The 16658-nt window shown below is 32.0% G+C and overlaps 1 protein-coding gene across 1 annotated transcript in view; it reads right to left on the reverse strand.

Annotated features, from left to right (window-relative positions):
• Positions 1-1098: 1098 nt before the first annotated feature.
• LOC114336474 (snaclec coagulation factor IX/factor X-binding protein subunit A) overlaps positions 1099-16658 on the reverse strand; it is a 31185-nt gene continuing 15625 nt past the window's right edge. Inside the window, exons 3-4 of the mRNA XM_028286848.2 lie at positions 16331-16451; positions 1099-3108 (exon numbers count right to left, since the gene is read on the reverse strand). Of these exons, the coding sequence (XP_028142649.1) occupies positions 2798-3108; positions 16331-16451 (432 nt within the window). The 3' untranslated portion in view covers positions 1099-2797. The remainder of the gene's footprint in view (positions 3109-16330; positions 16452-16658) is intronic.

A 16658-nucleotide genomic window follows, 5' to 3' on the forward strand; every position in this document is an offset into this window, starting at 1 on the left:
TGCGAAAATAATTTTTTTTGCAATTCCGACCATTTTTCGCAATTATATTAATAATAAATGGGTATATTAAGTTTGCAATATGTCATTTTAAAGCTTTTTCCATAATCTCAATGATATTTGTACTCAAAAAAATCATAAGTTTCACTGTTTTCCATTGATTTGAAAAAACAAGGGAAAAATGCCATTTTTGACAGTTAATTGTTTATAAATAAAAATGGCCGCCAGATCCTACGCAGGAAATAGTTACAATTTGTTCCTATAGGTATTACTTGTCGAAAAAACGCTTCAGTACCCTGGCTGCTCGAGTGTCACAAACAGGGTATATTTTTGTCTTATTACCCTGGCCTAATAAACGAATGTCCTCAAACGATGTCTCCAAAGCAATTTTTAGTTGTTTGTTAGTTATTGACGGTTATTGTGATGAGTGCAGTAGAAAATTTGTCGTGTATAAATTATTGAAGTTTATTGCATTAATTATTTAAAATATGTTTTTAAAATTCAACTGGTTGTTACCTATTAATTATCAAATATGAATAAAAATCGAATAATTCATTTAATAGTAGACATAATAAATATGTTCATATTATGAAATCAGAACAAGAATGGTTCCTCGTATGGAGAATCATCCATACTCAAAGGTAAGAGATTGATAAAGAACTTTATTAAAACCATGACAGTTTCGTGGCGGATCAAACTACACGCACGTATATATTATATACATGTATATTTATATATTTTGACCGGCTTAATTTGAATTTCAAACTTGGATTTGCGTCGGAAGTAACGAGAATTTATTATAAACCATTTAATTGTTTATTATAATTCGTAAAATGACAAATATAAATCATCCTTACCAAATGCATTTTGTTCTTTTAAAAAAATCTACAAAATGATGTTTGGTAAACCTTGACCAATAATAATTAGAACCACGGTTGCTGCAAAATTAGTGCAAAAACATTGCAAAATTACAGAATTTAGTCAATTTTCTCTTGTAACTTGGCTGTATTTTGAGTAAAATAACTTTATAATAGCCCAAATTAATACAAAAACTACAAGCTGTAAAACTAAACCACAATCTAAATATTATATAAAACAAAGTTATAACAATAAACGGAAATTTTTTATTAAAAAATGTATAATATAATTTGTTTACATAGAAAATTTAATATAATTTGTATATGCATACAGAAATAATAGAGAAACTTATTTCTTTGATGCCTGAAAACGGAAAATCGTTTTGGCGTAATTGTTCAGTCTCTGAGATCCAATTGCACAAGTTTTTCCATAACCCTGGATGGCAGTAATTACATGACCCAGACATTGACCATTAAATTGTTGCAATTTGTTATACAGGGTGTGCGAAATGATTGGTCGTACATTATACCACACATTCTAGGGTCAAAAATAGTTCGATTGAACCTAATTTACCTTAGTACAAATATGCTCATAAAAGAAGTTACAGCTATTTGAAGTTACAAAATGAAAATCAATTTTTTTCAACATATCGAAAACTATTAGAGATTTTTTATTGAAAATTGACACGTATCATTCTTATAGTAGGAACATCTTAAAACAGAATTATAGTGAAATTTATCCAAGCCATAAAAATTTTATGGGAGTTTTGTTCCTTTAAACCCCCAAACTTTTGTGTACGTTCCAATAAATTCATTTTTGTGGTACCATTAGTTAAAAACAACATTTCTAAAAAATTTTCCCTCTTAGTATTTTTTCGATAAGCCAGTTGTTATCGAGATGCGGCTTCTTTTTTAATAAATTTACATAAAATTTTTATGAGGGTTTTGTTCCTTTAAACCCCCCAAATGTTTGTGTACGTTCCAATTAAACTATTATTGTGGTACTATTAGTTAAACACAGTGTTTTTAAAACTTTTTTGCCTCTCAGTCTTTTTTTAATGAGTCACCTTTTATCGAGATGTGACTTCTTCTTCAAAATATACCTAAAAATTTAAATTATAAATAAATTTTCAGATTATCAACAGGTCTCTATAAATCGTACTTAACCATACACAAATATGTGGTGAATTCGAAAAATATTCAAAATATCTCGATAAACACTGGCTTACCGAAAAAGTACTGGGAGGCAAAAAAGTTTTAAAAACATTGTGTTTAACTAATGGTGCCACAATAATAATTTCATTGGAATGTACACAAAAGTTTGGGAGGGTTTAAGGGAACAAAACCACCATAAAATTTTGATGGGGTGCACAAATTTCACTTTAATTTTTTTTAAATGTTGCTGTCATAAGAATGCCACATGTCTATTTTTAATAAAAAATCTCCAAGAGTTTTCGATATATGAAAAAAAATCGATTTTCATTTTGTAACTTCAAAGGGCTGTAACTTTTTTTGTGTGTACTATTGTAAATAGGTAAGTGAGGTTCAATTAACCAATTTTTGACCACAGAATCTGTGGTATAATTTATGACCAATCTTTTCGGGACACGCTGTATATATTTGTTAAAGGAATTTGAATAAAGTATCATTTGTAGTACTTAATGTCTTTAAAAAGTGAGATGCTATATTTTCAGGTTTCCCAAATAAAAACACTGTATGTGTTCAAAACCTAGTGAGAAAATAAAATACAGGCATAAAAATATTTACTAAAAAACAAGATTATTTTTTGCTAAATTAATGTCTGTTCAATTTTATTAACAAATCAGAAATTTGAAAAGTTGAGACCTTTACGTTTTCTACTCTGGTGAACATTTTTCGAATTGACGCTTACATTTATTCTACTTGGGACAGTCGAAGTGTTCTCTTACACCAGATACCTTTTCTTAACTTATATTAAGCTCGATATGAATTTGCTTATGGAGCGTACTATTTAAATCCTGCAACAAATCCTGTTCTCTATTTGACCAAACAACTTCACAACAGAAATAATATTTGCTCCAGCACGACACATCATGCCACTGTAATTCAGATCCTTCTCTGTGAAGACCAATACATTCTTCCTGTCCGCCATTGGGTTGGTTTCTATGCCAGTTCAAATAGGTAAGTGTTTTGCCACTTGTTAGAGAAACATATTTACCGTCAGGTATTCTTGTGAAAGAAGTCAACATATAATCATCAGAACCCTCTAAACCATCTAAAATTAAGAAAGGTTATATTTGGGAAAGTAATTAATGCCTTGTTGCACCAACAGATCTTAAGTTCCAGATTAGCTAAGCTCTACTTTTTATAACCTCCTAAATAGGGCCTCCTTGAGTATCACTTACGTTGCACCATAATTTTAGATTCTTACCTTATTATCAATTATATCTATTATTATATTATGGTATTCTTATTGTAATATATTATAATTATATTAAGTTAATTGTTATGATATTCTCGACTTAAGCTTAAGATGTGTTGGTGCAACCGGGCATTACAGATGTAAAATAAAATTCGTGTAAAAACAGAAATATCTCAAAACCACTTCGAATATATCCGCAAGGCGGATCAACAAACATAGACAAGGGCCGATTGTTCGAACGCTAATCAATATTGATCACTATCAGATATTTAATTACTGTCACAACTGTAAATGTCAACTTTGGTTGGGTTGCTAAAAACATAGTTAATTATAATTATGAGATTAGTTAGTCAATTAACATAACAATTATTAACATAATTGATTAACTAAGTTCATAATTGTCATCAATAATTATGTTTTAGGCAACCCAACCAAAGTTGACATTGACAGTTGTGACAGTAATTAAGTATTTGATAGTGATCAATGTTGATTATCGTTCGAACAACCGGCCCTTAGGGCCGGTTGTTCGATCATTATCAAATATTTAATTACTTTCACCAACTGTCAATGTCAACTTTGCTTGGGTTGCTGAAATCATAATTATTGATTACAAATATGAAATTACTTAATCAATTATGTTAATAATTGTTATGTTAATTGATTAACTAATCTCATAATTATAGTCAATTATGTTTTCAGCAACCCAATAGAAGTTGACATTGACAGTTGGTGACAGTAATTAAATATTTGATAGTGATCATTATTGATTAGCGTTCGAACAACCGGCCCTAAGAGCCGTATAGGAAAAATTTACTAATCATTTTAGGCATCATAAGAGTATATAAATGAAATAGTAGAACCTAAAAGAAAACGTTTGAGCGCTATGCCGTCACTTTTCAGTGGCACATGTGCTGACAGTCGCGCATCAAATTTTCCACTTTTGGACCAGAAAAATAAATTATTTTTAAATTGTAGGCATTAAGATATAATAAAGATATTACAAAAATAAGACATTCAAACTATATGCCGTACACAAATAATGGTTCTGTAACGTAAAAATAATTTTCATTTTCTACATATTTTCACTGACGAAAAAATTATAGAAAACTGTACGGCATGTATAATTTTAAGTAAATATATCTATTTCAAAGCTATATTTTACTATGCCGTACGAATGCACTGGCGCAAATGGTTTCAACCCTTTTGTAAATATCCTCATTTCAACCCCTATTGAAAAAATTGTTCAGAAAAGTACGGCACCAATTTTAGGGTATTACTTACACTGTAAAAGTATGAAATACATAAGTGCCGTACAAATTATTTCGCGAAAAAAATTATTATTTCATAATTTTGAGTGTTCTATATTAAACGCCATTTTTTGTGTTGAAAAATTATTACTTCCTGAACGGCATACATTTTAGAAGATAGTTATTACAGTTTATAAACTTTATGTGAAAGTGCTCTACAAAAAGGAGGACACAAAAAAATTTATGGTTAAAAAAAAATTATTTTTTCAATTTTACTATTTGGAAAATTCATTTCCCAGCTACTATAATACTATTTAATATTTCCACACATTTTTAAAATATTATATGGCTAATGATGACGAAAATATTCATGCCGTACATTTTTAACTTTAGGGTTTCCCAAAATAAGTAGGATTTTTCAAGCAATTTTCATCACCTTATGAAATCATATATTCCTGTGCGGCACACACTTTTTAACGTTAACAATATCTAAATGATGATGAAAAAATATAACGCCGTTTATTTTTAATGGAACATTTATCGACAGTAATAAAATATATTTAAATGATTTAGTCTCAATTTTACTATACAGTGAGCACGTAAAGGTTGGAATAAATTCATTTTCTCGAGATTGGATGATTTTGGAAAGATCTCCCGAAATAGGTCAATTTTTATTTTTAAATTGCGACTTTTTGGCATATGTATCATACTAGTGACGTCACCCATCTGGGCGTGATGACGCCATCTATAACTTTTTTAAATGAGAATAGGGGTCTTGTGATAGCTCATTTGAAAGGTAATTTAATTCTCTATTCAATAATATAAACATTAACATAATTATTTATACAGGGTGTCCAAAACAGTTTTTTGAAATAAATTTATTGATATAAAAAGAAGAATGTGTGTAATTTATTTAACTCAAAATACATTTTACTGCTATACAGGAAATAATGTATATTTGACAAATAAATGTTGTTTTTTGCTTAAATTCAATATTAAAGCCGCCACCCACCTTCCTCTTGACAGTTTGAACATTTAATTTAAGCAAAAAGCAATGATTATTTTTCAAATTAACATTTTTTTCTGTTTTTTGAGAGCAGTAAAATGTATTTTGGACTAAATAAATTACATGCGTTCTTCTCTTTATGTCAATAAATTTAATTAAAAAAAAAATTTTTGGTCACCCTGTACAAATAATTTCATAAATGTTTATATTACTGAATAGAGAATTAAATGACCTTTCAAATGAGCAATCACACTACCCCTTTTCCCATTTAAAAATCATCGATGACGTAATCATCCCTTTATGGGTGACGTCACTAGTATGACATATATGCCAAAAAGTCGCAATTTAATAATAAAAATTGACCAGTTTAGGGATTTTTTCCAAAATCGTCTATTTTCGAGAAAATGAATTTATTCCAACCTTTACGTGCTCACTGTATATCCAAAAATTCGCAATACTTACCTGTACGGCATTCATATCAGATTATGAAGAAAGTAATGTTGAAAAATCATATTGCCTTTAAATCATGAAACATTTATAGTGTGGTTTATCGAGAGAAACATGCTTCAATTTGATTTTTTTCAATAAACCTCTTTTGTCAAACTGCTAGTCATTCTTATGCATACAAAATTTGACAAAATTTTAAACATTAGTGATTTTCTCAAAATAGGTTTAATACTACAATTGATTCCAGTTTCTGAATATTTAAATGTACTATGTACTTTCACAATTTAAATGTGAAACAGGTTTTCACAAGTGCACAGAATTCGCAGATTAGTGGTTAGAGGTTCCCCTGAACAAAAATTATCCAATACATATAATTTCAATTTCACATCAAAAAAATATATAATCCTTATTGAACGCCTAGTTTTTTATTACATGTTTTAATCTCCAACAAACCAATTAAATAAATATTTATTATTAACTAAATTCCAGCCATAATTGGTTGGATGAATCATAGTTGGAGTCTTCATAATACAATTAATTATTATAATACTATCCAAGAGTCGATTTCATATATGACTACCTCCCCTAGTTTCTTAAATGGACTGCTCCGGACTTACTTAACCTAGCCACAATCTAACTGCAGGGCAGCGGTACCTAGATCGGTACGTATTTTCGGCTGCAATGCTATTCAAATGGGGATTCATTTTTTTCGAATCCTGAGAAAACTAATAAGTATTTTAAAAAAAATTTAAACGCAGAATGAAAGATTACGTTATTAGCGAGGGCCGAAAGTCCCTGAGAACTTCTATAGTGTTTATTTTAATAAGTTACAGGGGTGAAAAACTAAGAGAAAATTTAGTGTGATTTTTAGTTTCAAATATATCATTCAAAATAAACTTTTTATTTATTCTAAGGGACTTTCGGCCCTCGGTAATAATTTAGTCTTTCATTCTGCGTTTAAATTTTTCAAAAATATTTATTGGTTTTTTCAGGATTCGAAAAAAATGAACACAATGTCGTGGTAATATTTTTCAAATCTATCTTTGTCTTACAACGCACTCAGCCGAATATAATATTGTCAGCATATATTGTCAGTCAGACACTGACAATCAGTGACAATTTTAAATATTTGACAACATACATAAATTATTACAATCACTAAATACATAGTTAGTGAAAAAATTATCACATTTATTAACTGAATTAATAATTTGCAATTATAAAAATAACAGTTATCCAAGAACATTCAAAACCCATCTCTCTAAATTAATGATGACATTTTCAAGTGGAATGACATTCTAGTAATGTTTACATATTCATACCAGTGTGAATTTTACTACACGTAATTTGCCGTGTAAAGACAAAAAAAAGTAGGGATGCACGTAAAATATTCGCGAATTATGTACCCATAGCCTTAATAGTTATTTAAGTTAATAGATTCTCATGGTGCCCAAAATGGTTTTTAGCTTGATTGTTTTTTTAGATAAATTATATTTTTAAATAATACATAATATTATAAAAATAAAAATTAATATAAATTTTACAATTTAGGCTTATTCTGTATCAATCACCTTTGTGTGTTGAACTATTTTAAAAATATAATATAAGGTTTTATTTAAAGTTAAAAAAAAATTTGTTCGCAAAACCAATTGTGTCGTAGCCGCGCGTACAAAAATTAAAAAAAAAATGCATGAAAAAAATTATTACAGTGAATGTACAAACGGTTTTCGAGAATATTTATACGGGATTATCTTTTTAATAGTTAATTTTGAATAAATTTGAAAAGGAAAATAATGCGGTACAGGCATTTTTTACTAACTCTTAAACGGAAAATTTATTTTCTTACTGTAACGTCATGTGCCATTCAAAATGTACGGCATGATAATTTGAAAAATATTTTTATATATAACTTGCTAAATTTTTTGGTTTTAGGGTGCCTGAAATATATTATCTTATTTTACCTAAAACATAAGACTTGCGCAAGGATCAAAATGCACTTGGGCTAATGAATTTGTACGGCATAGTAAAATATAACTTTAAAATAAATATATTTACTTAAAATCATGCATGCCGTACAGTTTTCTATAATTTTTTCCGCCAGTGAAAATATGTAGAAAATGAAATTTCTTTTACGTTGCAGGACCATTATTTTTGTACGGCATATAGTTTGTATGTATTATTTTTGTAATATCTTCCTTACGTCTTAATGCCGTCAATTTAAAACTAATTTATTTATCTGGTCTAAAAGTGGAAAATCTGATGCGCCACTGTCAACACATGTGCTACTGAAAAGTGACGGCATAGCGCTCAAACGTTTTCTTTTAGGTTCTACTATTTCATTTATATACTCTTATGATGCCTAAAATGATTAGCAAATTTCACCTTCACATGCTTGCGTGTGTAGACACCAGGGTGTTGAAATCAGTTAGGGTTTGGAGAAACGGTACATTTACAGATGCTAGCGCGTGATGACACCACGGTGTTGAAACCAGTTAGGGTTTGGAAAAACAGTACGTTTACAAATACTAACAGATTTGGACACCAGAGTGTTGAAACCAGCTAGCTTTTTTAGTGGTTATACATGCATAGATGCTAACGGCTATTGACTTTGATTTTATATACCAACTGTTGTGGAAAAATATTTAAGTGATTTAGGTATTAATAAATAATTAAACGTTGTTGGGATATAAACAATAATATATTAACACAAAAAACAACATAAAAAATAATGTTGTTCTGAAGCTTTGTGCTTGTGGCATTTTTATAATTAACTATTTAGATGGAAATAAGCCACAATTAAATAAAAAAAAAAAAATTTATTAACGGTTCGACGCCCAAATCGGGTGTCGTTGTCAAAGTACAAAATACGTACTACTAAATTAAACAAAAATGTTGTTGTTTAGTAAAAAATACTTTAAAATGTATAATATATGTATGAATTGCCAATATAAATGAGTCAGATTAAAAAAATTATTGGTAGAATTTTTTACTAAGCAACAACATTTTTGTTTAATATACAGGGTGTTTGGTAAAGAATGGGCCATAGCTTAACCTCAGGTTCCCGAGGTTAAAATAGGCCGATTTAAGCGAACTTACCTTAGTACAAAGTTTATAATAACCGAGATACAGGGTGTCAAAGTTAAACTTTTTTTTATTTATTATTGAATATTTCCTGACAGATGAGATAACAACATGAAATTTGGTATGTGGGTTTTTTGGTGTCAAGAAAACTGAATTCCCTACCAAAAATTATATATTGCCCAGAGGGCGCCACATACGCCTTTCAGAACTTATTTATTACGTTAAATTTTTTTTATCCCTCACTCTGTATAATTTTCACATTAAAATTTTTATTCTTCTATTAGTTTTACTTAAAAAAGCTATACTTCTTTCATCTCTCTAAACTCAACGGTTTTCGAGATAAACGCATTTTAAATCTGCGATACACCATCATTTTTAGCATATGTAGTTAAACTCGAAAAATAACTTAAAACCATAATAATTGTGCCAGTTCTCAAATTTATGGCATTGCATCGCAAATTTCATTTGAAGAAATTTGCGATACATTTTCAGATAATTTTATGGTTTTAAGTTATTTTTCTGATGTAACTACAATGATATTATGCTAAAAATTATGTTGCACCGCAGATTTAAAATGCGTTTATCTCGTAAACGGTTGAGTTTAGGGAGATGAAAGAGATATACCTTTTTTAAGTAAAACTAATAGGGGAATACAAATTTTAATGTCAAAATTATACGGAGTGATGGATAAAAAAAATTGAACGTATTAAATGAGTGCTGAAACGCGTATGTGGCGCCCTCTGGGCAACACATAACTTTTGGTAGGGAATTTAGTTTTCTCGTCCCGAAAAACCCCCACATACCAAATTTCGTGTTGATGTCTCATGCCTGTCAGGAAATATTCAATAATAAATAAAAAAAAAGTTTCATTTTGACACCCTGTATCTCGGTTATTATAAACTTTGTAGTAAGGTAAGTTAGCTTAAATTGGCCTATTTTAACCTCAGGAACTTGAGGTTAAGCTATGGCCCATTCTTTACCAAACACCCTGTAGTAGTATTTTTTATTTTGACAACGACACCCGATTTGGGCATCGAAACGTTAATAAAATTATTTTTTTCAATTTAATTGTGGCTTATTTCCCATCTAAATAGTTAATTATACAAATTCCACAAGCAAATAGCTTCAGAGCAACATTATTTTTTATGTTGTTCTTTTGTGTTAATATATTATTGTTTATATCCCAACAACGTTTAATTATTTACTAATACCTAAATCACTTAAATATTTTTCCACAGCAGTAGGTATATAAAATCAAAGTCAATAGCCGTTAGCATTTATGCATGTATATTAATTACTAAGAAAGCTAGCTGGATTCAACACTCTGGTGTCCAAATCTGCTAGTATTTGTAACTGTACTGTTTTTCCAAACCCTAACTGATTTCAACACCCTAGTGTCAACACACGCTAGCGTCTGTAAACGTACTGTTTTTCCAAACCCTAACTGATTTCAACACCGTGGTGTCAACACGCGCTAGCATGTGTAAATGTACTGTTTTTCCAAACCCTAACTGATTTCAACACCCTGGTGTCTACACACGCAAGCATCTGTAAATATGCATCCCGGCTCTTAGTCTAATACTATTACAAAACGCTCCTATGGTACTCATTAATTTTTAACGAGCATATGGTAGAATTTATACCATGTTCTAATATTTTAGATGTTTAGTGAGCGCTAGATAAGAAACGAGTTCCCAGTAAATATGCCAAGAAATTGGAAGATACTCATTGGAAAATAATAGATTATTTTTCGGGCAGATGAAGGACAGCCTGAGAAATTTTATTTGAAAAATTGTGTTTTATTTTATTTATGTATCCATTCCAGAATTCCGAGAACCCGGTACCAGTTTATAGGTCTAGTGCTAGTGGATTGGTACTAATTGCACTAATTGGACGTCTTGCAGTCAAGTAATACATGGTTGTCCCTTTCAGATTTTCTATTAAAAAGGCTATTTCTGAGTCACCCTAATGGTTTGAAAATGTCTGTTGACTGACGCATGTCCCATAAGCAAGCCTGTTATAACTCCAAGCTGTTTACGGCTTATGTTTTTCAGTACTTCAACTCTATTAGTGCATGTTCCTTCCAATATATATTTTGCCATATGCTTGGCAACAATTCAGAGCGCAAATTATAAAAGCAAACATCCTAAAAATTTTTTTAGATTTTTTTATTATGAAAATGTCAGAACCTCGAGTATATGATTAAAACTTATCTACACTCACCGGCACAAAATTCCACCACCCAAAATTTTTGATTAAATTTGACAATCCATAACTTTATTATTTGTACTCCGATTTTCAAGATTCTTGCATCAGTTTGTAGGTACATGTATTGGAGTCGTTTGTTATTATTCCGGTAACAAAAGTATTTTGCTTAGATGACATTATACGGGGGTGAATGGAAGCGTTGTATTTTCTCCTAACTTTAAAAAATTCTGCGGAAAAATTGGAGGGCTGATTTTGTTTCGTACTCCTTTTGTATTATCCTGAAGATATCACTAAGGTTTTGTTTTTTGAATTATCCGAATATCTCTTTTCTTGTAAGAGCTGTCAATAAAAACACCGCTTTTAAGGTTCATTTAATTAAAACTATCAAACGCACTAAAATTAACAACAAAACCAAACAATTCTATAGCGGGTATGTCTACCTCTTGCATCAACGACTGCTTGCAATCTGTTTGGCATCGAATAATGATTGGTTATCCTTGCCTGGGGAATAGCCCGATATTTCTCTACTAGGGCCATAACTGTACCAAATTTTCTGGAGGCCTAGGATGACGGCGAATAGCTTTAATTAATTCATCCAATAAATGCTCAGTAGAATTGAGATCTGGGCTGCATGCGAGCCATTCCAAACTTATCAATCCAACCTCTATTTTATGAGTCAATCAGTGTTTTTATTTACAAAAAATGGCACAGGTCTTACCAGAAAAGAGATATTCGGATAATTCAAAAAACAAAATTTTAACGATGCCTCTGGAATAATATGACAGAACTATGAAACAAAATCAGCCCTTCCATTTTTCACATAATTTTTTAAAGTTAGAAGAAAATACAACGCTTCCATTTCCCCCTGTATAATGTCAGGCAATCAAAATTTTTGTTTTATCCGAATAATACCAAACTATATTAATACATTTACCTACAAACTGGTGCAAGAATCTTGAAAACCAGAGCACAAATAATAAAGTTATAAATTCTCAAATTTAATCAAAAATTTTTGGTGGCGAAATTTTGTGCCGGTGAGTGTATTAAGTACTTTTATGATTAAAACTAATATAGGAGTTACTCTCAGTAACCTTAAAATCGCGGAATAATAATTTTCAGCAAATTTTACGACTTTCCATAAAATTTCCGGATACGACGTAGATAGATGGCAGCAGGTAGCACGTACAGCATCGTTGATGCAATATTCGTGTTCAGCGACTTCAAAAATCCCGTCGTAATAAATTGCAGCTATTTTCATAACGAATTTTCATAAAACTCCATGAGATGATGTAGATACCGGACACCAGGTACTTCTTACAACTTTGTAGACGCGATATTCGGGTTCAGCTACCTCAAAAACTCCCGAGTATGAAAATTGGTCTCATTTCCATGATTATCTTCCGAGTTGTGAATTTTTACTTTTTGAACACTTTGAGATGCACTTTGGATAATTCATTTTCTGTTTTAAACAATGCAATGTTCATTAGTCCGTCATGCCAAGCCTTTAAGAATTTTCCTGAAGTTCTGCTGAATCGAATACAACAGATTTCATAACGATTTGTTTTACTTGAAAAAAGTTAGAAGTTTAGGCGATTCTTTATTTCCTCGCCTGTATGTAGAATGTAGATATATGCAATAATAAGCTTAAGACGGAAAAATCGCCACTTAAATAATCAGGCGGCATCAAAGAGGTCGTCAGATTTCAATAGAATTTCAGCCACGATTTTATCCCATATAGCTTTGGGAGCACTAAATTATGAAGGTAACGAGAATAAAATACGTGAAATATATGGGATTGTCTAGGGGTATCTGCGTAAAAATTGAATTTTGTAAAGAAAATCGCATATGTTGCGACGATTTTCTTCCTTATGCTCTTTTAGCGAACGGCTCCACGAGCGACAAATTGACGCTAGCAGTAGTAGTAAAATTACGGCGGCAGCACAGCTGTAAAATCATGGCTCCATGAGGGCGACATTTTACAGCGCGCATAGCGCCGCGTCTTGGTCTTGAATTTTTGAAGGTCCTATTTTTATCACAATTGCAAAGGCACGTGTTAATCTTACAACAATAGGAATTTTTAGAAGTGACCATCCCTATATAAAATTAAGGTATAAACTGGTAGATTTACCAATATTATACTCATAGGACAGAACTATAATATCTAGAGATATTGAAACATCTGTCTGCGACATGACCTTGACGACGCTCCTTTTCCCGATCTTGAGCGACAATTTACAGCTCCGTGGAGCCGCCCAGTATTATCGCTGTTAATAACTAACTATGAAAATGTAGTGTCAATAGGTCAGTGTCCCAGAGAAAGAGGATATTAAGAGACCCTCTTTAAAGTATTCACTTCCCGTGGTCGACGCAATTGACAGGTAGTCACAAATATCAGGCAAACAATAGCCAAACCAAAACGGACTGACTGACCTCTGACGAGATCTTTGGTTCTCACAAGGTCAAAAAGGTTATTGAAACTTTTCCTAAGCTTCCTCAAGCGGGTCTGGAAATAACCATGGGTCCACTGATCACAACATTTTGATCTAGTCCTGCTCTGGGATTTATTTCCAAAGCTTGGAGAAGGACAAGGGTGGCGTTTATTCCCAAACAGGGAAAACAGATTACACCTTAGCAAAATTCTACAGGACTAGAAAACTATGGAAAAAATCTTGAATGAACATCCAAGAAAAACAATCTAAATGAAAATCTACTGCACCAACGGCAACTGACGTATCAGGCAGGAAAATCAGGTGAAGCTGCCCTCCACAATCTAGTGTCGGAACTTGAAAGGAGTCTGCAAGATAAAGAAGTCGCCCTTGCTGCATTTTAGATATAAAAGGTACAATTGATAATACCTCAATCGAGTCTATACAAAGCGAACTAGTGATGAAGAAAATCAATTACACAACATGCAAGTGGATTATTCAGATGCTTCAGAGCAGAATAATATGCACAGACAAGTATGAAGATGCCATAAATCCGAGGGCAACTAAGAGATGCCCTCAAGGCGGTGTATTGTTACCGTCATTATGGAGCATAGTTGTCGATGATCTGATTCATGGACTAGGGGAAAATTTCCCAGCACTGTTGCGGATCAGATACGACATGCCTTGCATTAGATGGAGAACTGGTGTTTGAAATTGAACCTCTCCGTGAACTTTTTTAAAACTTAACTGGTAGCCTTTGCAAATTAGAGAAAGCGCACTGGAATGAGTGAGCTAAAATTACTTGGAGAGAAACTTTAAGTAACCAATGAAGTTAATTATCTAGGGGTAACCCTGGATTCGAAACTCAATTGTTATACTCATATTACCAGTATAACCAATATTGCTAAGCGACTCTTCTGGAACTGCAGACGAGTTGTAGTTAAAACCTGGGGATTGAAACCAAAGGTAATCTCTTGGTATACACATCAGTGATACGACGGATAGTCACTTATGGTTCAGTACTCTGGTGAAGAAAGACGGCTTTGCAATTTTGTGCGACCACTATCACCACCCTACAACGACAAGCGCTTCTAAATATAACAGGAGCCTTGAATAGTACAGAAACGGCCTCATTAGAGGCTATCACAGGTTTCCCTCCGAGGGAATTATATATTTCCCGCATTTGTAGCATTTATGACTAGTCTGACTCAAAGGAAACCATACTTGGAGGAAAAACACTACTGGGGCTATACTTGAGGAATCTTTTTGACGAACTCAGATATGATGACACCAGAACTAATCTTTACTGAGAAAATTAACACAATAATATCTAGAGGACAAAAAGTCCCAAATATTAATGTGGACTTAATGTGGTTCACTGACTGATGGATCTAAAATTGCCTATGGTACTGGATTAGGAGTCTTTGGGCAACCATGTGACTATAATAAATCTTACAGCCTAGGTCAACATACAACTGTGTTCTAGGCTAAATTTTTTGCTTTGGTTGCCTGCATTGATGGAATAATTGATGAAATCATTTATGAAGACCCTAAAGCTAAGAGAATCAACATTTACACAGATAGCCAATCGGTTATTCTAAGGTGATTCTATACCAATTCCAAACTGGTGAGAAACTACAAATATCTACTGAAAAACCTCGCAAAAGGCAGTAAATATCTTTAATATGGGTGCCGGGTTATGAAGGGGTGCATGGGAACGAACTAGCAGATATGTTAGCAAAACAAGACTCGAGAAAATTTTTTGAAGGCTAAGAACCTTTCTGTGGCATCAATAAAGATGCTACGAAAAACTAGATATAGAAATGGCTGATAAAGAATAATCAAAAGAAACGCGGAACCACTCAAGGGCATATCCAGACTAAAAAATAATCAAAAATATTGATAAAAGAACTCTCGAACAGTTAGATGAATCTCAATAAACAAGAGGTCAAAACGGTAACTAAAATGGTGACTGGACATTGCCATTTAAGAAATCACCTATACGAACTAGGTAAAGTGAATGAACCATGATGCAGAAAGTGAGAAATGGACGAAGAGACTGCCATACGCGTACTGTGCCATTGCAGTGTGCTAGGTGTGATATAAGGCAGGAATTCACTGGTCAAATGATATTTCAACTAGAGGAGATCCTAAAACTACTAATAAGAAAACTGATGAAAAACTGAAGGTACAAATGTATTACGACTAAGTGCCAGAGACTAACGAGTGTTGCCTGAGTTAAGAAAGAAGATTTTTTTGTGATTTTCTCCATGGCAATTAAAAGTTTATCAGCATAACGAACCAGCAAAAACAAGCCATAACGGCAGGTCGTGTCAACGAGAAATTTTATATTCGAAAAGTTGCGAAAAATAAGGAAAATTGGATTTTTGGAAAAACGAACTAGGTTGAATTCTAAATTTTCTTTTGCTTACCTCATATAAAATTTTTGTTACACAAAGAGGCATAAGGGATAAAATCGTGGTTAAACTTCATATCGAAATCCGACGGTCTAAAATCTAAAATCTAAAACAATCAAGACGCGCTCAACAGTAAAAATGAATAGAAAAAAAATAAATAGAAAAAAGTTTATACGTGCAGACTAATGACTAAGTAAATAGATATTTTATTAAGAGTCTTACCTCTCAAAACTTTTTACTTACCTCCTAAACTACCTGTTTCAACGATTATTTTTTGCAAAAAGTCGTTCTCTTCAGTTGATTCTATATTCACCAAATTCATACCGTGGTATCTGCAAAATTGCTCGGCTTTAAGTAGGTTGCCCTGCAAAGTCAAATATTTTTATGAAATGTTTTTTGAAAAGTGTAGTAGTCTAAAAAAGTTTTAATGTGAAACTGAAATCACAAGAAGTACAATGGACAGGCCACCGCATAATCCAAAGATGAAATCATGATATTCATTATTGTTGTCACAGCAAGTGACATGAATTTGAGACAGCCTTTAGTGAAGCACTTATAGATTCTCTAGGCA

This window comes from Diabrotica virgifera, chromosome 2 (assembly GCF_917563875.1).
Source record: "Diabrotica virgifera virgifera chromosome 2, PGI_DIABVI_V3a".
NCBI lineage: Eukaryota > Metazoa > Arthropoda > Insecta > Coleoptera > Chrysomelidae > Diabrotica > Diabrotica virgifera.